This window comes from Pristis pectinata, chromosome 33, assembly GCF_009764475.1.
Source record: "Pristis pectinata isolate sPriPec2 chromosome 33, sPriPec2.1.pri, whole genome shotgun sequence".
In the NCBI taxonomy this organism is placed as follows: Eukaryota; Metazoa; Chordata; class Chondrichthyes; order Rhinopristiformes; family Pristidae; genus Pristis; species Pristis pectinata.
In genome coordinates, this window is record NC_067437.1 from 13,135,644 (window position 1) to 13,157,360 (window position 21,717).

Below are 21,717 nucleotides of genomic sequence, written 5' to 3' on the forward strand. Positions count from 1 at the left end.
ACCACTTCACCCGAATCAAAGCCACGTACTCAAGGCAAAGATGCATATCACAGTTCTACAATCTGGGCAGCTGAGTCCCTTGATGCTTTCTAGGATCAACAGTTTGATGTTCAGATTCCATATACTGTGTGTGTGCACTCAGATGTGTGTTCCCATGTACCCAGATCTGGGGTACTGCATTGGCTTTGCTCTCGCAGGGTTGATGAGCTTTGCCTGTTTCCCTGGAGGTGGAATACATCAACACCATTGCTCCCACCACTTTGACTTGCAACTCCCTGAGGTGCACTGTCACTTATACCTTTCCCTTCCACATTGCACCATCCACCGGCCTTCTTTCTCCTCTTCAAAGTGGGATTAGTGTACATGGGTGCTTGATGGTTGGTGAAACTCAGTGGGCTGAAGGACTTGTGTCTATGCTGTGTGTGACCATTATTCAAAGTTACTCCATGGGGATGCCAGGCATCATCTACTGCTTTGAACTTTGCCAGCCCCAAGATTAAGATTTGCAGACTTTTCCCCTCCCTCGCAAGATCTAGCCCAGCCCTGCCTCTAGGTCACTTTTGATTTCCTCTGGTTATTTGAAATTTGCACCACAACTGCATGCTTATTTGCTGCTATTTTCCTGCTGCTCGACCTGATGTCCATCACGTAGAGTTGGGGGGGGGGGGGGGGGGTGCAGTAAAGGAGTTTGCTTCCTTTGGTGCAGATGCAAACTACTGCCCACTGCTCATCTCGTTGTCTAGGGAGGTCTTGAGGGGATTTGCTTTCCCACGTTGTTGCAGCATTTGGCTACTTGGAAGTTGTGTTTGGTAGCCTTCTTCAGCTCGAGCAGACGATGACTTTACAGGAGGCAGATGTGCCCAGGTTTGGCCTTGGTAAACATGCCAATGGAGCATGTGCCATTGTCTGCCATCAGCTTTGTTGTTTTGTTTTTAAAATGGTTCTCTCACTGACTAGATACCCTTTATGTCTATGCTTTTATGTCCTATTGATATACCCATCATTGAAAGGGAAGAATTTTGTATCCAAATCAGGCAAAAGGTTCTTGCTCCTTCTTCCCCACTTGCATCATCCTACCTGTGATTTGAGCTCAATCATCCCAACTCCACAGTGATTTAATCAGCAACTTCTGCAGAATCTCAAAACTTGCAGTGCTTGGGGTCAGTTACTTGGAGCATTTTGCCAGCTTATGTAGGGGGATGTGATGGAGATCCCTCACCTCTCAAGCACAAATACTGGGAACAATCTTACTGCTCTGATGTTTGGGAACATTGAACCAATGCATAAAGTTGGGAGCCCATGGAAACACCAGACACTATACTGAAATTCAAGTTATTGTTTATTCTGAAAAAAAAATCACTAAAAATAAGGGAATTTACTTAAGTACAAAAAGTCTTGATATTGAAATTGTGATATAGTTTAACAGCATGATATAATTGTAACGAGAAAGCAGAGTTTTTGGAACATTTCCAATCCATAAATTCTAAAAGTATTTAATTCACATTACATTTTGTATTAAAAGAAATTTAATTTTCAGACAGAAAACTCTGCACCTTAAGCACAGGCTGTTGAACACAGTAAAACCACAGTGCAGAGCAACAACCCAAGTTACAGTTAGCAGTGCTGATCACAGTCATCAAGATCAGTTGGCAAATATTTTTATAAATCAAGGGCAGTTATATATTTTTTTAAAAATGATCTGCACCACCTGCTGACAGTTGACCCAAATTTGCAAACTTATCTCAGTTCAGTCATGGAAATAGCAAGGATGAAGCAGAATGAAGCCCTGTTTAAAATACAGTAGTGGAGACTGGGGAGAATGCAACTAAGCAGAGGCAGTACAGTGAAACTCCGGTAATCTGGCACACTCAGGATTTGTGGTGGTGTTGGACTAGTAGATTTTCTAGACTATTGGATGTTATTAAAATTAATATCATATTTTTAATTTATGTTATATTGTATTGTAATAAATTTCCCAGTGAATCCAGTAAGTTTAAAGGGGCATGGGAAAAGTTACCCTGGTTATTTTGCAGAGAGCATGACAAATGGGGCCCTAGCGAGTTGAATGGGAGTGTGGCAAAATTATCTGGCAAACTGGACACTGAACCATCAGAATTTCAGAGTACTCGAATTCTGAATCATCAGCATCTTACTGTATACCCTCATGGAAGAGGATCTGTGGATGCAACTAGCTGGGCAGAGAAAGGCAAGCTAGTGGCATACATCTGGATTTTCATAAGGCATTTGACAAGGTACCACACTAAAGGGCTGGTAAATGAAATGCTCAGATTAGGTAATGTATTGGGCTATTTAAAAGGTCTTTTTCAGTTTGAATGCTGTTAGTCCTGGAGTGACAAGGATGGATGTCATACGTTCAGCTAGTTACAATCTATATTAGTGATTTGGATGAAAAACAATGCATCTATCTAAATGTATTGACTGCATTAGGCTGGGTAGGAAAGGGACCCACGAGGAGGCAAGAGTTTGTAGAAGTCAGATTAAATTAATACTGAGACGATGGAACCTGCATTCTCCAAATCCTACATTACAACAGTGAATATTTTCAAAAGCAAAATGTTTCAGTAACTATAATGTGCCTTGGGAAGCTCTGAAAGGGTCATAATTGGAAGCTCTGAAAGGGTCATAATTGGTGCTAAATAAAGAAAAGTCAGTGTGGAGAAGTGAGGTTATTGACCTGGGTGGCTGAACAAGTTTCACTGATTTATCAGGTTTATACAATAGTATTGAGAGACCAGATGTGCTACACAAGATATTCAGGTATAACATGCTATAGGGAGGCAAATGGTACTTTTGGTTTTCATGGGAAGAGTACAAGAATAAGTCAGTCTTTCTGCAATTCTACAAAGTTTTGGTAAAACCACCCCAGTGTAGCAAAGGAAGGAGACAGCAACCTATATTCAAAGGACTGATCAGGAACACTTCCTATCAGGAGAAACTACGCTATACTCACTGGAATTTAGAAACATTCAAGTGACATGGATTGAGAGGGTGGATGCAGAGAGACCACTTCGTCTAGTCAAGAGTCTGGAACTAGGGCCCTAGTCCTAGAATAAAGGGTCTGCCATTTCAGGGTTGAAATAAGGGAAAAGATCTGCATCCAGAGGGTTGAAGCTTTATGATTCTTTAACCTGTGGAATATTTATATTGATGGATGAATTTTGGACATGACACTAGAGGAATAGTGAATAAAAATAAAAAGAGTAGGGTGAAGTTGTCTAGGATTATCCATGATCTTATTGAATGGCTGAGTAGACTTGAGGAGCCATAAGGCATAATCCTGCTCAGATTTCAGATGTTCTTAAAATACATTCCCATGATTGGGGAAATGGCCAATGGAGAACACAGTTGTATCAAAGGTGAGGAAGTTCTCCATGGAAAGAACTGCAAATAGAAATTTTAAAAAATCACGGAATTGATAACTGGATGCCAGTCACATTCACCTGTGCCAATGTTTGGCCCTCTTAAAATTTTAAGATGCTGTGGATTGTATCAGTAACTGGTTTTACTGTGGATTCAACTACCTAGATACAGACATGCATTTTAATACAGTATAAAAATCCCAGAGACAGAAAATGGTGAAGACACTGAAAACTATCCCCACAGAGGATAATTACAGCACTGAACCTTGGTTCTCTGGTCCTTTCAAATGAGGCAATAAGACAGGACAGCCCTCTCCCAATGGTCCAATGTCCTGACAAAAGAGCATGTAGTATAGGCGTTGTATGTAGAAGATCAAACCACATGCAGTGCAGGGCACCACAATCCCACCATGCAGGGTTGCAGTGGCCCAGACCTGCTTCAAGTCAGAAACAGCACCAAAAATAATGCACACAAGGGGCCTGACTCAAGCTCTTCCAAAAGAATTATAAATACAGGAACAGAACTCATCAGGAATTAGATGTATTGCTCCTCAAATGTTCACAGCAATAAAGGTGATTTCACATTTTTATACAAAAGATAAGGCATTTGAAGGGTACAAACACATGCAGCTTTAGAGCAACAGCACACTGGCGTACAAGACATGCTGAGCAGGCACCTGACTAACATTAGATAGTTATATGGCAGCAGATGGGGTCTCCCCTTTTCCCATGGGTTCTCAGTAATCCTACCAACTAAAGGCTCTTCAGCCCCTAGTTTTATCACATTGATAAGGTGCATATGGAATAATGGTGACAGATCACATACAGTTGAGGCAATTCAAAATGTCTTTCCATTAAGGCATCCTCCAAACATTGCTCATAACCATGGCATAGTTTACTCATGATTTCACGACCCACTGCAAATTCACCATGAAAAATTAAAGCCCAAATTATACCGTCAGACAGACAGAGGATTACATTCTGTAGCCCTTACAGTGTCCATCAAGAACAGAGGCAAAGGGAACAAGATCAAAGGCCTGTTCATCTTGCCTTTGGGGTGAGCTACCTCTCAAGACTTGATAGAGCATTTGTTATGCCAGCTCCATATCCCAGAGCATGCCATGAAGGTGGTTTTAATGGACATATAGAATGTAGCTTGAAAATGTTAGTCCAACAACAGGAACATGATAAACAGTAGTATTTCTTTTCATCTCAGATCAGTAAGAGCAAACATTGAGAGAACACAGTCCAACTTTAAATGTCAGGGCAAAACAAAGACGCCAAGCATCCGATCCTTGGTTAACAGATCCTCAACAACTACAACAGTAAGATGGCTTCTCTGACAACCCTGAGTGTATTGCATTGGAGTGCTGGTGGAATGGGCTTGAACCCCAGGTCCCATTTAATCAAGTGGCAGTAAAACTGACTGAGGAAAGCAAATCAGAAAGGCACTGACACAGCACGCACAGCAGGCTCAAACTGGATGAAACAAAGGCTTAAACACAAAGCAACCAGAGATGTAACAGTGTGGACACCCAGTACCCTGCACACTTCATGGGCAGCACCAGTTGCTCAACTTGTAATTGAAGTAAAAGATAGTTTGAGTATCTGCTGGACCTCTGTTCTTTTCCCTCATATCCTCTTGCCCATCTTTTGATGCTGCTACCACCCATCAACTTCAGCCCTTTCAACTCACGACCAATTAGAACCAGAAAAGGGAGTTGTGTTTCCAGTCTTCCACTATTGTGACTCTGCAGTCTCAGTCACTGCCTTCACTGTAGGTGCACAACATCTGAAAGTCAGAGACAGCACTTGATCTCCTATACTGAGGTTATATACATTGGAATAGTCCCTGACCTTACTCCTCCCCTAGCAGGGCAGGACATCATATCCATCCCAGCTTTAGGAAATGAAGTATCATTCTTCAGAACAGGGGGAGACAGTGAACAAAGGAGCAGAAATGTTTACTCTCAGTGGACCCAAGTTGCCATTGTTAGTCAGAGGCAATGAAAGAACACCAACTCACTAGTCCTGCATACCTTATTTACAACTGACAAAACCAGCATGTACTTGCAACAGTGAATAAATTCCTACCACCCCCCCCCCCACGTGTCAGGAATAAGCCCAATTTATTTTCTTGGTAGCAAAGTTTTAACACCATTTAAATAAGTCTATAAATCAATGTGCAAACAGTCAATTCATCTGTAGGAGCAGTCTCCATAACACTTTCCCTCTCAAAGCTCAGTTTGTTCAGCTCTCACATCCTGGCAGAAGCCATCATCTTTAACCCACCTCCATTTTTTATTGGCTTCCTAATTTCCCAGAAGATGTGGCCACAGTAGCCCAACACTGCACAAAGCGTGCAATCAGACAATGAAGGTTTGAACTCAAATAATGCACTGTGTTTTGAATCTGGGAGCTACAATGAGGTCCATCTCCACACACCTTATAAAACAAATTATTGCTAATCAATGCTTAGAGTGTAACCTGCTCCTGTGCACTTCCACATCAGATGCCACTCCACCAGTGACTTTACCACAGAGGTCTCTGCACAGAGACCATATGTAAATAAAATTGCTAATGGCTGCAGAATGTTGGAGAGCTGGCAGCAATAAAACTGATTCTGAGTCCACCCAGCTTTCCCCCAATCATCCCCCCCCACCCCACCCAACCCAGCTAAAGCAAGTGCAGTTTAGTCAGTCAAAAGTCTGCACTAGAAATGCTTGCTCCACAGTGGGTTGGTCCTTGGAGAAACCACAAGGAGCCTTGTCACAGTTTCCTCAGACAATAAGTGAGGATTATTTCCCCATTTGGTGGTAAGAAACAAACTTAAATTGCTGGAATCTGCCCGACAGTCTAGTCGATGGTCCATGGCAGCTTGAAGCCACTCTGAACAGTGTCCAGTCACACCAGCACACTTGCCTCTGCTACCCCCCTGGGCTCCACACGCTGCTTTAGGAAGATTTCCATCGTACCACAGCCAAAGTGGTGAGGACTCCCAGGCCAAAGATGGCAATGGTTTGCCAGGTGGGGGTGCCCAGCAGAGCCTCCTGTGGAAGAACAATGTGTTACATTGAACAACCTATACATGCATTGCACTCTGCACATTCTCAAGCAAGTTATTTCAGGCACAGCACCCTGTGGAAGCTTATACCCACAACACCTCAAATGATTGATCAATCCAAATACTTCTATTCCCAAACCCTGGTACTAGCAGTTCAGTGCTAATATGGGATTACTGGCTCATTACAAAGTGGATATGGATAAGGATTTGCTTGGGCAGTTTGATCAGAGTTCATTTATACCAAAGTACCAGTTGAAATTCAATGTCCTGCACTCTTCTCTTTCAGGGCTAGACTGAAGTTCCGTTAACAAGCTTAACAAATCAACAACACTTAGCATGGATCAGCAGGAGCACTTGCCTTCAAGTTATAAGTGTTCAAGCCCCAACAGACAAATGAAGGCATTTGTTGGTTGGGTCAAAGGAGAGCCAGTCATACAGCACAGAAACAGGCCCTTCAACCCAACTGGTCCATGCCAACCAAGATTCCCCATCCAAACTAGTATCATTTGCCACAGTTTGGTCCATAAACTGCTAAACCTTTCCAATCCATGTACCTGTACAAATGTCTTTTGGATGTTGTTACTGTACCTGCCTCAACCACTTCCTCTGGCAGCTCGTTCCATACATGTACCACTCTCTGCATAAAGTTGCCGTCTCTCAGGTCCCTTTTAAGTCTTTCACCTCACCTTAAACCTATGCCCTCTAGTTCTTAATTCCCCAATCCTATGAAAAAAGACTGAGTGCATTCACCCTATCCATGCCCCTCATGATTTTATACACCTCTACAAGATTACCTTTCAGTCTCCTATGCTCCAAGGAATAAAGCCCTAGCCTGTCCAACCTCTCCCTGTAACTTAGTCCCTCAAATCCAGGGAACATCCTTGTAAACTCTTCTGCCCTCTTTCCAGTTTAATAAGTTTTCCTAAAGCAGATGTAAACAGAACAATACTCCAAGTGCAGCCTCACCAGCATCTTGTACAACCACAGCATGACCTCCCAATTTTTATACTCAATGCCCTGACCCATGAAGGCCAGCGTGCCAAAAGCCTTCTTCACCACCCTGTCTACCTGTGACCCCACTTTCAGTGAACCATGTACTTGTACTCCAAGGTCCCTCTGTTCTACAACAAAGAGCCCTGCTGTTGACTGTGAAAATCTACCTGGATTTGGCTTTCCAAAATGCAACACCTCACGCTTATCCACATTAAACCCCATTTGCCATTCCTCAGCTCACTTACTTAGCTCAGGTGAGACATGGGCTGAATGAGTGTTCCCCTTTGGAACAGGGATCTGGTATTGGTTTATTGTCACTTATAACCATACGAGATATCAATCAAGGCCTTTTGACTTTTAGTTGATGCAAAAGATTGCACCTTTTGGAGTGAAGTTTGAACGAAATACAAAAATCAGGAATTTGTTTAGTGATAGAATTCAGTGCAGAGGGGAAAGTGGTGCTCTTTGCCTCCAGTACATGGAAGTATTTAATTTTTATCTAACACTTAGTTCAAACTAGTATTTTTCATTAAAAATTAACAATCTAGAAATAACAGACTAATTACATTTTTATTGACAAGTTACACAATAAAAAACACACTAGACAATAAGGAGAAGCCTCCAATTACCCAAAATGTTTAGATAGGGATAGTGGAGAAGGTGCTGTTTCACAAGTGCAGTAATGTGGAATTTGTGGAGAACAGCAAGAACCCCAACAACCACATACACTGTCTGCAGTTGAAGAAACTTTGGCAGTGGTACATCTAATAGACCTTAAGATGAATGAGCTCAAGAGACCCAGGTTCAATTCAACCCATGTGGAGTTTCCAAGTTCTCCTGTGACCATATAGGTTTCTTCTGCAATGCTCCAGCTGCCTCCCACACATCAAAATTGTGTGGCTTGATAGGTTAATTGACCATTGTAAACTGCCTCCTAGTGTGTGTGCAAGTGGTAGAATCTGAGGGGAGTTGTTTAGAGATCACTTGCATGGGGTTCTGGATAGGTTTGCCCCATTGAGGCAGGAAAAGGAACCACGGTTGATAAGAGATGTGGAATATCTAGTGAAGAGGAAGAAAGAAGCTTAAGGTTTAGGAAGCAAGGATCAGACAGGGCTCTAGAGTTACAAGGTAGCCAGGAAGGAGCTTGAGAATGGACTTAGGAGAGCTAGAAGGGGGCATGAGAAGGCCTTGGTGAGTAGGATTAGGGAAAACCCCAAGGCATTCTACTCATAGGTGAAGAACAGGAGGATGACTAGAGTGAAAGTAGGACAGATTAGGAATAGAGGAGGGAACGTGTGTCTGGAGTCGTGAGGTGGTAGGGGGAGGTCCTTAATGAATACTTTGCTTCAGTATTCACCTGTGAGAGAGACCTTGACATTTGTGAGGACAGTGTAAAACAGGCTGATAAGCTAGAACGTGTCGATGTTACGGAGGATGTGCTGGAACTTTGAAAAATATTAGGATAGACAGGTCCTCAGGACCCGATGGGATATATCCCAGGATACTATAGAAAGAGAGGGAAGAGACTTCTGAGCCCTTGGCGATTATCTTTGTGCCCTCACTGGCCACAGGAGTAGTACCAGATGATTGGAGGGTGGCAAATGTTATTCCTCTGTTCAAGAAAGGGAGTAGGGATAACCCTGGGAATTATAGACCGGTGAGTCTTACTTCAGTGGTGGGCAAATTATTGGAAAAGATTCTTAGACAGAATATGAGTATTTGGAGAAGCATAGTCTGATTAAGGATAGTCAGCATGGCTTTGTGAGGGGCAGGTCATGCCTCTGGAGCCTGAATGAATTCTTTGAGAATGTGACAAAACTCATTGAGGGTAGAGCAGTGGATGTGGTGTATATGGACTTTAGTAATGCATTTGATAAGGTTCCCCATGATAGGCTCATTCAGAAGGTTGGGAGGAATGGGATTAGGGAAACTTGGCTGTGTGGATTTGGAATTGGCTTGCCTATAGAAGGCAGAGGGTGGTTGTAGATGGAGCCTATTCTGCCTCGAGGTCAGTGACTAGTGGTGTTCCACCAGATATAAATGACTTGGATGAGGATGTGGAAGGGTGGGTTAGTAAGTTTGCAGATAAGAAGAGGGTTGGTGTGGTGGATAGTTGTGGTTGTTGAGGGTTACAGTGGGACATTTATAGGATGCAAAGCTGGGCTGAGAGGTGGCAGATGGAGTTCAACCAGAAAAATGTAAAGTGATTCACTTTGGAAGGTCAAATTTGAAGGCAGAATACAGGGTTAATGGCAGTATTCTTAGCAGTATGGAGGAACAAGAGGGATCTTGGGGTCCAAGTCCATAGATCCCTCAAAGTTGCCACGCAAGTTGATAGGGTTGTTAAGGCATATTGGCCTTTATTAGTTGGGGGATTGAGCGCAAGAGCCACGAGGTAATGTTGCAACTCTATAAAACCCTGGTTAGACCACACTTAGAATATTGTGTTCATTCTGGTGGCCTCACTATAGGATGTGGAAGCTTTAGAAAGGGTGCAGAGGAGATTTACCAGGATGCTACCTGGATTGGAGAGCATGTCTTGAGGATAGGTTGAGCGAGCTAGGGCTTTTCTCTTTGGAACAAAGGAAGATGAGAAGTGACCTGACAGAGGTGTACAAGATGATAAGCATATATCAAGTGGAGAGCCAGAAACTTCTCCCCCAGGGCAGAAATGGCTAACACGAGGGGGGCATAATTTTAAGGTGATTGGAGGAAAGTACGGGGGTGGGAGGGAGGGGGTTCCATAGGCAAGATTTGTTTTTAAAAAGTGGTGGGTGCACAGAATGCACTTCCGGGGGTGCTGGTAGAGGCAGATACATTACGGACATTTTAGAGACTCTTAGATAGGCACATGGATGATAGAAAAATGGAGGGGTATGCAAGAGGGAATGGTTAGATTGATCTTAGAGTATGTTAAATGGTCAGCACAACATCATGGACTGAAGGGCCTGTACTGTGCTGTAATGTTCTATGTTCTAATGTGCAAAGAATAGTTATGGGTCTGAGAACTTTATACAAAGAATAATTAAAATTTAAGGGAAGCAAATAAAATACATTTATAAATTAGCAAGAAACAAAGAGCAAATTGTGAGCATTTCTAAGTGCAAGCAAAAAACAAGAATGGCTGAGCAGCTGCTGGGACAGGGAAGTCCTCTGGAACAAAAGTGGTAGAGATATTGAATCTTCTGTCTTCACAATGGAAGATAAAAAGCTAGACACAGTGAACAACCAGGAGGCAGAACAGTGAGGCACTTGAACATTAGCAATGCCAGAGCCAAGAGACTTGGCAAACAAATGCAACCAAGGGCTGATAAATCTAAAGGATATGGTTGGAGAGATAGTAAACATCATTCCTTAGATTTTGCAAAGGTGCATTAGAATGGGAAACTACCAACTGAACCACTATTAAAGGAAAAACAGCACCTATTGTCAGTAAAATGATGTATCCGTTCTTAAGTGGAACTTGGTTGCTTGGAAGAGAAATACAGGTGACCCGTGTTACAGTTGTTCAGGTTATGAAACGCACAGAAGACGCAGCTTTGTGTTATGGAAAATAGCAATGCGGCTCATAATGTGGGGGTCACCTGTAACGTTTTAATAAATTTGGAGCTAAAGGATGTAATGTAGAAAATATGGAGCTGCAATGAATATAGTGCATCAGGATGTCCAAAAGGCATTTGATTAGCTAACACAGAAAGCCTGGACCCTTGTGCACTAATAGAGGCTAATTTGTTAGCACGTAGAGAGGTCTAGCCAACAGATAAAGGTAAGAATAAGTGGAACATTTTCAAGTTGGCAAGCTGAAAAGTGGCACCTTAATTATTTATAGTCATTACCAACTCAGATGAAGGAATCAAGAATAGTGCATTCAAACTTTTTTTAATGCAAAGTTGAAGGGGGGGGGGGTTGGTAGCAAGTTGCAATGGGATATAGACAAAGTCAGCGTTTGGACAAAAAAATGGTGGACATAGTACAATGACAATAAAACTCCAATAATCAACCATGCAATTGTTTAGTATCTCGCTTGCCGGATGTTCTCTGTGCTCCTTTAGGCTCACTGAACGATTTATTACACCACTGTGTAAATTCACATGTTAAAGTGGTATTAACAGAAATAACATCCAATAGTCTGGAAAAATCCATCTGTCTGGCACCAAAATCCCAAGGGCCACAGATTACTGGAGTTTTACTGTAGTTAAGAGTATTATTTAAAAGACACAAGATCCCTATTCAGAGGTACAAGTATCCTCAAAAGTTCAGCATTCACCTGCAGAACCAAGGCAAAAGTTGGCTGGCGCCTCTTACAAGGGATGGAGCAAAGGTAGGAAAGCCTAGCTACCACTGTACAGGCTTTGAGGGGCCCACACTTGAGTAGTGTGCGCAGTTTAGGTCTCCTTATTTAAGGTTATACCTAACTTGGAGGCAGCATAGTGAAGGTTCATTGGGCTGGGGGCACTTGTTCTAGAAGTTAAGAGGCAAATTATACCCTGCAGAATTTCGAAGAACAAGAGGCAAGCTCACTGAAGCACAAGATTCTGAGGGAGCCTGAAGGAATGCATGGGTATTTCCTCTGATGGGGAAAAGGCTCAAGATAAGGAGTCAATCAATCAGTTAAGGCTGAAATAAGGATGAATTTCTTCTGAGGATTTCTTGTTTGGAATTCTCTACTCTGGGAGGTATGGATGTCAACTTAGAAGTATATTCAGGCCCAGTTAAATTTCAATTAAGTACAGAGGAATCAAAGGAATAGGGCACAAAATTGAAGCCACAAATTCCTCCATTTCTTATCCCACAGCCTTATTTTGAAGAGCAGGGCAACTATGCTGCTAGTATCACCACCATGTGACCTGTACCTCTCTCTGGGGCTACAGCTCAGTTACCAGGTCAAGTCACTCTACAGGGAACAATGTTGGAGGAAATTCCCACTCTACCTTTACAGGCACTGTGCACTGCTAAAGCAAGAGGAGCCAAAGCACTCACCCAACCCCCAAGGTCACGAATCCAACGTAGAATGTGCTCCTGGATGTATTCCATAGTCCAACTAATTATAGTTTGGATCATCTCTGGAATCTTCTGGCACAGGGCCTAAAAATAATAGATTATTGATTAGACACATATCTTAAAGGGACATGGAGTAACCAGAGGCTAATCTTTCTCTTGTGACTGGGATAAAGCAGTTAAAAGTACATCAGTGTGGCAAACTGGGACACAAGTTGCGAGTTTTTTGGTGAACATCAACCAGTAGTTAACTGATGAGCAATACCAGCCCTGGTCTTGGAAGTTGATGAGGGGGGTACTTTTACAGCAAATCAAGATCCCAGGGGTGCATAACAGGGATGTCAAGATATTTTCACTAGTGAGCGAATCAGTAAGAGGAACATAGTTAAAAGGAGGCTCCCATTTCAAACTGAGGTGCATGTGAACTTCTTCCCTCAGAGGGAATCTCTGGAATTCTCTGCCCTTCAGGGTTGTGGAAGCTACCTCATTAGAGGTACATAAAATGGAGATAAATAAAGATTAAGGAATTGAGAGCTATGGGGAATTGGCATAGGTCTGAGGTAGATCAGCCACATTCATAGTGAATGTCGGGGCAGGTTTGAGGGTCCCGGTGGCCCACTCCTGCACCTATTTTCTTGCATCTTCAATGAGAGGACTGATTTGGAGGATCTTTTGTAGCAGAGATAAAAAACCCCAGTCTGTCCTACAGATGCATCCAGCCCGCATAATCAATCCTCCAGCACTGCTCCAGGATCTAAGCAGCTTTAAGAGAAACAGTTTGGCCATTTTACATTTTCTGGGTACATCTGTAGTTATGGAAACTCTGGGCACAAGGCTGATCTGACTGCCAACCATGGACCTTCCAATCAGGAAACAGTCACTCACTTCTGGTTGGCAGGGAAGGCAGAACTTGGCATAGACTGACATCTTGGACAACCAATGAGACGGGAATGGGAGGAACAGTCAATGGTCATGTGATCAAACTCCTAGGAATGATGTTCAGAGTCCACATCACTACACAGGCCTGGTGAAAGGTGACTGAACACCAAGTTTCAATTTAGATGCCAGGAAGGCAATTATTGGATTATCAGAAGCAGAGTGAAAGTTCAAAGTCTGCAGATCAAAGATTAAAATTTGCCTCCAGTTCTACAGCATCAGTTTCCACAAAAATAATAAATGCTGGAAATAGTCAACAGGTTGGGGGTTAAGCAGCATCTGTGATTGATGAGAACAGTTAGAAATCAAACATGCATTAGTTGTGAAGGGGAAAAAGTAAAGGAAATGGAAAGAACGCCTGTGATAGCCTGGCGAACAAGAGACTGAATAACAGTGGTGGTGATGGTTCTGCTGCTTGCTGAGAAAGGCTGGTGAAGGCTTTTAATCACAGGTGATCTGGTTGGAGAAGATGCAAACAAGAGATGAGAATAGGAGAGAGAGAGACAAGAAAAGGCAGGCTTCCACTGCTTAATGTTTCTTGCAAAACTAAGTTCAAACAGAAAAAAAAAATCACTTATCTACATGGCTAAGAGCTGCACAGCATCAGTGAATCCAAACCATGCCCCTGCTGTTACTGCACTGTGGAAAGTACACTAGCAGTTTGCATTGTGCCACAGAGGATTGCAGTCAAAGATTAATTTCTCCATTAGCAATGACACTATGAAATAGCTTGTCATCTTTCTCTCCACTGATTGCACAGAACTACACCAGGAAACAGGAGGGACAGAAGCAGTTTGGGCCCAGCCTACCGTCTCCAACTCTTCCATCATACCCTTCCTTCTTTAAAGTATTTCAAAATCTCCCCTCCCAAACACTCAATCTCTCCACCAATTGATTTTAAACAACCCCTCCCACCAATTTTTGAATAAGTTCTGCTTCAAATTCACTTTCCACTCAAATTAATATTTGACCTGGCTTCCTCAGGCAATGTACTGAACTCATAGGCCTACTCTTGTAGAATTTGACAGATTTGACAAAGTGCCCCATTAAACCATTTTAGACTGACGAGTTTTTGCAACACTAACCTTGTGGACCAGCCCCTTACATAGGATCATTGCCCTTGACCCCTCATCTCTCCTACACCATCTGTTGTTCATTTTGCCCCACTCAAAGATTCAGATTAGAAGTTGGAAACACAGTCTTGTGTCTGTTAGCTGCCTTTTCTGGGAATTACTGCTCAATATAAAGAACTTGGTTAAATACCTCGATGTCATCTGTGCAATCTACCAATGCAGCAATCTCGCTGCCAGACAACAGGTCAATTGATGATCACGTTAAATGTCACATCGCTCTCACCCACAGAAACAACCCGTACCTTCACAACAAGTTTGCAGGCAAAGTAAAAGAGTGTCACCACTCTCCCCCAGTTGATGACTCCATCAGCAAACTGCTCCTTGGCCACTTTGAAGAATGTCTCCTTTGGACATTGGCTGCTAATGCCATCGATCATCCTGTGTGCAGGAGGAAGCGCAAATTACTTACTTGTATCACCATTACACTTACAAGGATTCAGGGTGTAGCAGGAATTGGACTGAGAAATGCAGAAGGAATGATCAGGAGACAAGTCTGACAATCAGATCACAGGCAGCCACACTACATGGTACCATACCACTCACATGCAGACTTTCACTCCAAAGCTTGCTTTTGTTTGACAGGTTAATGGTGTCAATGTGCACCACATCGCCACAAAATCATTGTAGACCAATGAATAAAGTATTCCTGGACTATCACCTCTTTCCCTCCAAATGTTCTGTCATTGAAAGTGGATTCAGGTGATGAGACTAAGGTGGTGGTGGGGAAGAGAAGGGAGAGGAAAGAACCCAAACTGACTAGTGGCAAGATGAAGCATCCAGCAATAATAGAGCTGAGGACCCATTCTTTGGGTATCAATGAGCAGGAGCAATTTCTGCACTGCATCTCACCTTTGCAATTCTACATTGCTATCGAGCTCATCCCCAATCTGTCTCAGGCAGACAGCAAGGCGCTTCACATCAGGGTTACGCAGTTCATCCTCTCGACCACCAAGCTCGGTGACGGTTAAATGCATTTCGCAACCATCAATCCCTCTATTTGCTCGATCCACAATAAATCTGAAATTTAAATATCTCATTACTTTCCCAGAATCAAAATAACAAGGAACCTATCCCACCCTCTTTAGCATCAACTCTCTCACTTTCCCCTCTCAGCTGATTTTGTGCAGTCTCTTGCTTCCCACACTTCTCACTGATTTGGCAAAGGTTCCATTATCCTGGTAGCCACAAATCAGCACTGAACCCAAACCACATCCATCCTCTGCACATTCTCATTTTCCCAGTTCTGATAAATGCACCTAAACTGTTAAGAGTGTTTCCATCAACTTCCGATTTTATTATTCTACAGATGTCCTCAAATCCTTTCTACTGGAGGAATGCCAGATATTCCGGAGTTCTTTTACTCACGGAGAAACAGCTGGCCAGTACCTGGTTCCTAACGTGGTCCAAGACAGGGAATTCCTACCACACCACCCCTCCTGTTGTGCAGAGAGTCCATCTGAGCACAAAGAAATGTCATCAATTCTGACCTTGCAGCAACTGTTGAGAAGAAACAAAGTTAAAAAAAAATCTGACACTTACCCACGTAAAAGTGTTTCCCCTGTACGCATGATTTGCTCACTAATTTGGTCTAAAAAGAAAAGAAACACAGTTAGATAGCACTGTTTGAATATAGTTACCCATACATACAGAAGCCCACTGCAGGGTACAATACTGCAGCTCAGTGTAAATACCCAGCACAACTTTCACTCCAAGTGAAAGAATCAGCGAGAAATAAAAGTCAAACTTAAAAATAGTTCCATATCTTGAAAAATTCAGTTAGGCAAGTAAAGGACAGCAAAACAGGGGATGGAACAAAAGTAAAATGGATTTTAAGATAGGGAGAGTAGCAACTTCCATTTCTCTCCTGTTCACACCTCCTCTAGACAGATCAACTGCAACTACACACACAAAATGCTGGAGGAACTCAGCGGGTCAGGCAGAGTTCCTGACTCGCATATGGAGAGAAATAAACAGTCGATGTTTCAGGTCCAAACCCTTCAGCAGGGCTGCAACGAAGAGGGTAGAAGCCAGAATAGGAAGGTCAGAGAAGGGGGAGGAGTACATGCAGGCAGGTGATAGGCAAGTCCAGGTGAGAGGGGGAGGGTGGGGGAGGGGGAGGGAAGAAGCAAGAAGCTGAGGAGTGATAGGTAGAAGAGCCAAAGGGCTGAAGAAGGAATCCAATAGGAGAGGGCAGTGTACATGGAATAAAGGGAAGGAGGTGGGGAATAGATAGGCAGGTCATGAGGGCGGGGGAAGGGGAAAAAGGGCCGAAGGAATGAGGGAAGACAAAGGAGAGAAAGAAAGAAAATGGGGGGGGGGGGGGGGGGGGGGGGGCGTTTAACTGGAAGTTAGAGGAATTGATGTTGAGGTTGTCAGGTTGGAGAGTTCATAGGTAGCTCTAACTTCAAATAACACCTTTCCTCCTGTCTTCCCTCATTCCTGTGGCCCCCTTCCCCGCCCTCAAGACCTGCCTATCTATTCGCCAGCTCCTTCCCTTTATTCCATGGTCCACTGCCCTCTCCTACTGGATTCCTGTTTTCTTCAGCCCTTTGCCTCTTCTACCCATCACCTCTCAGCTTCTTACTTCTCCTTGCTCCCCCAACCTCGTACCTTCCCCGTCTCACCTGGACTCACCCATCACCTGAGCTCATCTATCCCCTCCCTGCATGTACTCCTCCCCCTCCCTCGACCTTCTTATTCTGGCTTCTGCCCTCTTCCTTTCCAGTCCTGGTGAACCTCAACTGTTCATTTCTGCTGCAGATGCTGCCTGACCTGCTGAGTTCCTCCAGCATCGTGTGTGTTGCTCCAGATTCCAGCATCTGCAGAATCTGCATCTTGAACTGCAACTAAGTGCTTTCACTACCTTCTCTCAACCAGCACCACTACAGTTGCATTATTCAGAATATTCTCACCACCTAGCCCCTCTTCTCTGCAACTTTAAGACTTACTTCCAACTTCTCCTAGTTCTGAATAAAGGTCATAGACAAAGTTAATTTTCTCCCTCCACAGGTGCTGCCTGTGCCACTGAGCATTTCCAGTATTTCCTGTTTGTACTCCATTTGCAGTTTAACAGTAAAACATCCCCAAGGCAATTCTCAGAAACAACTTGATACCAATTCCCAGAAGGACACTTGAGGGGAAACCAAAAGTGGTTTTAAAGAGATTCCAAGGAGAGAGAAGTAGAAGGATGGAAAGGATTAGGAAGGGGACCAATGGAGTATTGATTCAGGTGTAGGATATCAGCCTGTTGAAACAGGAAAATTTTTAAAAAGTGAGAAATGAAAGCACGAGAGTATTAGTGTCTTCTGACCTCTAACTCCAGCCTACTTTGTGCAACCTATTGTCAGCAGACATGCCTTCGGCTATCTGGGTCCCAAACTTAGTAAATGCCTCCATAAACTTCTCACCCATTCAAAATATTACTCCAAACACACTTCTGCAAAAAGGCCATTGCAACCTGATGACAAGCTAAAAGGTCACGACTTTAGTTTAAATTATGCTCCTAGGATATGCCTTGGGACACTTGACTATGCTCAAAACCTTATATTAAACACAACGTACTGAGATAAGCTGCAGAGGTGAGATTGCAGGAGGCAGTTGTTTTGCATTATTGCAGCAATATCTATTCATCCATAAACTCTTCTAGGAAGTACTTAGTGTGAGCACACACCACTGGGAATATCAGACAGTAGTCCGATAAAATCAGATTAAGCTACTCCATACACAAAGAAAACCTTGGGCCTTCAGTTATTTTATTGCCACAGATGATGGAACAAAGGGAAGTAGTAAATGATGCTGTGGACGCACAACATCAGGAAGAATAGAAACGAGAACAAGCGAGTTTGTGGTTCCAAGAATTGCGAGTTTTCCCAGAAGTGATAAGCCTATGATAGGAAACCAGGCCACATGGCAGAAACTAAGGTACAGGGGCTCAGGATAATCCAAGAATGGAGCAGCTTTGCAGATACACACAGACACCAAACTACAGTTTTAGAAAGAACTTCTGCCTTTAATTTAGTGCCTTGACATGCACTCAATCCCAACCAGAAAGGCAAAGTTTCTTCAACAGACAAGAATACAAAGTAAGGTCCACTGCCAGGTACACTGACCAAGTGAGCTGTTTAACATTAGTGTTAAGTCAGGGTGACAGGTCAGTCTTAGACCATCCAAACTAACAGCACAAACAGACCAATCTGACAAAGGGTTACTGATGTTAACTCATCTTCACAGATGCTGCCTAATCTGTTGAGTATTTTCAGCATTCATTTTTTTTTTAAAAATATGATTTTCAGCACAAACAACCAAAATGCTAGCTCATTGGTCTGAGGTTTGCTGGGTTGTTCAGACTAACTACACAAGATTGATTCATAGTGAAGGATTGTGGAACACGAGTGTGACAAGGCACTACAAAGTGTTTGTTCAACTTGATCTATAACACTGGTTTCCACCTACAAAGAGACATCCTGCTTATTTTCATTTCACTTACTAAACTTACTTGTAAAACACTGCCACTTGTCCTGATATTAAATATTGTAGACACAAGATGTCCCAGAGTGAGACATGATCGTTCAGTCCAACAAGAAATCAGGGAAAACAATTAATAAAATTTGCACCAAGCTAACCTGTTCAGTGAAATCATTGAAAACTTGTTAAGCAGAACATCTTTTAGATAACAGCTGGAGTTCCAGACCTGAACACAAACAGTGAACACTGGCAAGACAAGGACCAAGTACAAACTACATTAAACTGCAATTGTTACAAAGCAGATAATTTAGAAAACAGAAGAATACAGCACAGAACAGGCCCTTCGGCCCACAATGTTGTGCCGACATAGCAAATCCCTCCTACCTACAGAATGCCTATATCCCTCTATTTTCCTCTCATTCATGTGCCCATCCAAGACCCTCTTGAAAGCCCCCAATGAGTTTGCCTACACCACCCTATCACACAACGCATTCCAGGCATCCACCACTCTCTGGGAAAACGTATCCCCCATGTCTGCTGTCCTTGTTAATGCTGAATTCTCTCATTCCACCAGTTTGTGCACTAATCAATCCCAATCTTGATCTAAAAAGGTCTGGAAAGTGTCTTCAGCCTGAGTACCAGCTAACCATTTGCTCTGGTTCCTGGTTGTATATCCTTGTAGTTCTCACAGATGGCACTTTCAAGAATTTCACTATGTCCTTGTGTGAGATGACATCCATAGCTCCTGGCGAGAGTAGACTCGCCAACATCTCACAGGTCCTACCACCAGCAACAACTCGCCTTCCCCTTCTTGCATATCAAAGTCAAAATCCAGTTATTTGTCCTGTGCACAAGTACATGTGCACACAAGTGCAATAAAAAACCCACCTGCAGCAGAATCACAGACACACAGCATCAAATAAGCAGCATTCACAAAAACAGAAACCAAACAAATCATACACAATTTTTACTAGAAACAGCACAAACAAAACAAAAGAGAACTGTCCATTTTAGCACAAATGGTCAGAGTGGTCATCATGTTGCCAAACTGCAGTGGCCAGGGCCCCACCGGCCAGTTCAAGAACCAAACGGTTGAAGGACAGCAGCTGCCCCCGAACCCGGTGGCGCGGGACCCCAGGGCCCTGCACCCCCTGCCTGATGGCAGCCGCGAGAAGATGGCATGGCCAGAAACTCTGTGTCGCCTAGTAAACACAGCTGAAAAGAGCAACCAGCTTCAGCTGTGCTGACACAGTCAAAATGTTTGTGATCTTAAATTTACACATGAAGCAAGACAATATGGATGATATCAAAGATGAATGAGATTTCATGTGCAACCAGTCTCAAAAACTAGTACACTCAACACAAAACTAGCTAATTAATCTACAAATACAAAATGAAGTGAGAAATATCTCCGAGAATAAGTGAAAACAGGTCAGAAGTTTCCCCAGACTTGAGAGAAAATCAAGTCAGCCCTCACTACCCTTTTCAAGCCCTGATGCAACATTAATCCTAAACTCTACTCAGTCCCTCAGGCAATATCAGTCATCATCCTCCCTCCACCTTGACTGAGAAGCCAGAAAGCGTCCAGGGGCTTTTTTTTACACCCCCGTGGCAAGGGAACAGAGCCTCCATCTCACCAGCAGATGAAGGAACATGACCACCACCTCCGAGTCCAAGGGGCCTGCCTACAATCACCACACGCACAGCGCCTAGCAGGCAAGCTGACAGCCAACACCCAAGCAAGGGGACAAGGCCTACGACACATTACTGAGCCCCCACCTCCCAAAAGGTGGCAAAACAGGGCAACCTCCACCAAAATAAATGGGACAGTGTTCTTCCCCACCATCACCCCCCCCCCCCCCAGCACCGTCACCTCCGCTGCAAAGGAGATGAGTCTCTCCTTTCTCTGCCAAACCCGACGCAACGGAATATGCCCCAGCAACAGGGCAGGCTGCATCCCTGCAATCCTGACCCGTTGAGGATTCCCAGCTTTTAATTCCCAGTTCCCTGCGTTCAGATTTTGCATTAATGGGAACGGCGCCCTCACCACCTCTGAGCAATGGAACAGGCCTCTCCACCCACACCTCCTCCTCCACCCACCTCACCCTCAGTAACGGGACGGGCCTCCCTCCCCCGAGCGGAGGAGAGAGGCCTCACCCCACCCCCAGGCAACCGGAGAGGCCTCCCCACGGCGCAAGGCCGGGCTGTTCTCCCCGGCAGCCCTCGGGCCACTCCTCACCCATCGATCGCGGCGGCGTCACCCGCCCGGGCACATTCCGGCTGCCCTGCCTCTCGGCATCGGCCGAGCCGCAATCGCCGGCGCCAGCTTCCGCCATCGCGCACCCAGCCGCCAGCCGAACCGCAGCCCGGCGCTCCCAGGTTGCTAAGGCGCAATGCGCATGCGCGACCCCGCCCATCGGACCGACCGACCGTCCGTTCCCCCCCTCCCCCCGCAGCGCTTTTACCGCCTCGCGGCTCCTCTCATTAATATTCATGAGCGCGACCCGCCCAACGTCCAATCGCTGAACGTCCCCATCCTGACTGAAGCGGACGGGCAGAAGGCACTTGCAGCGCCCCCTGGAGGACAGGAGGAGGTAACTTCCTAGAGGACTGTCAGGGGTAACAGGTCCTCCCAGAGGTCCTCCTAAGACCCAAATGAAAGCATAGAAAAGGGGTGTCCAAGTTCTTCCAAGCAAACACCCTTTAGTATTGGTTTATTATTGTCACTTGTACCGAGGTGCAGTGAAAA

The 21,717-nt window shown here is 44.1% G+C and overlaps 1 protein-coding gene across 1 annotated transcript; it reads right to left on the reverse strand.

Annotated features, from left to right (window-relative positions):
• Positions 1-1,321: 1,321 nt before the first annotated feature.
• On the reverse strand, positions 1,322-21,397 carry LOC127585596 (apoptosis regulator BAX-like). The gene is made up of 6 exons (XM_052043187.1): positions 21,208-21,397; positions 16,044-16,092; positions 15,354-15,521; positions 14,747-14,882; positions 12,418-12,522; positions 1,322-6,430 (listed from the first exon to the last, which is right to left on the reverse strand). Exons 1-6 carry the CDS (start codon positions 21,383-21,385, stop codon positions 6,335-6,337), a joined length of 732 nt encoding a protein of 243 aa, XP_051899147.1. The 5' UTR covers positions 21,386-21,397; the 3' UTR covers positions 1,322-6,334.
• Positions 21,398-21,717: the final 320 nt, after the last annotated feature.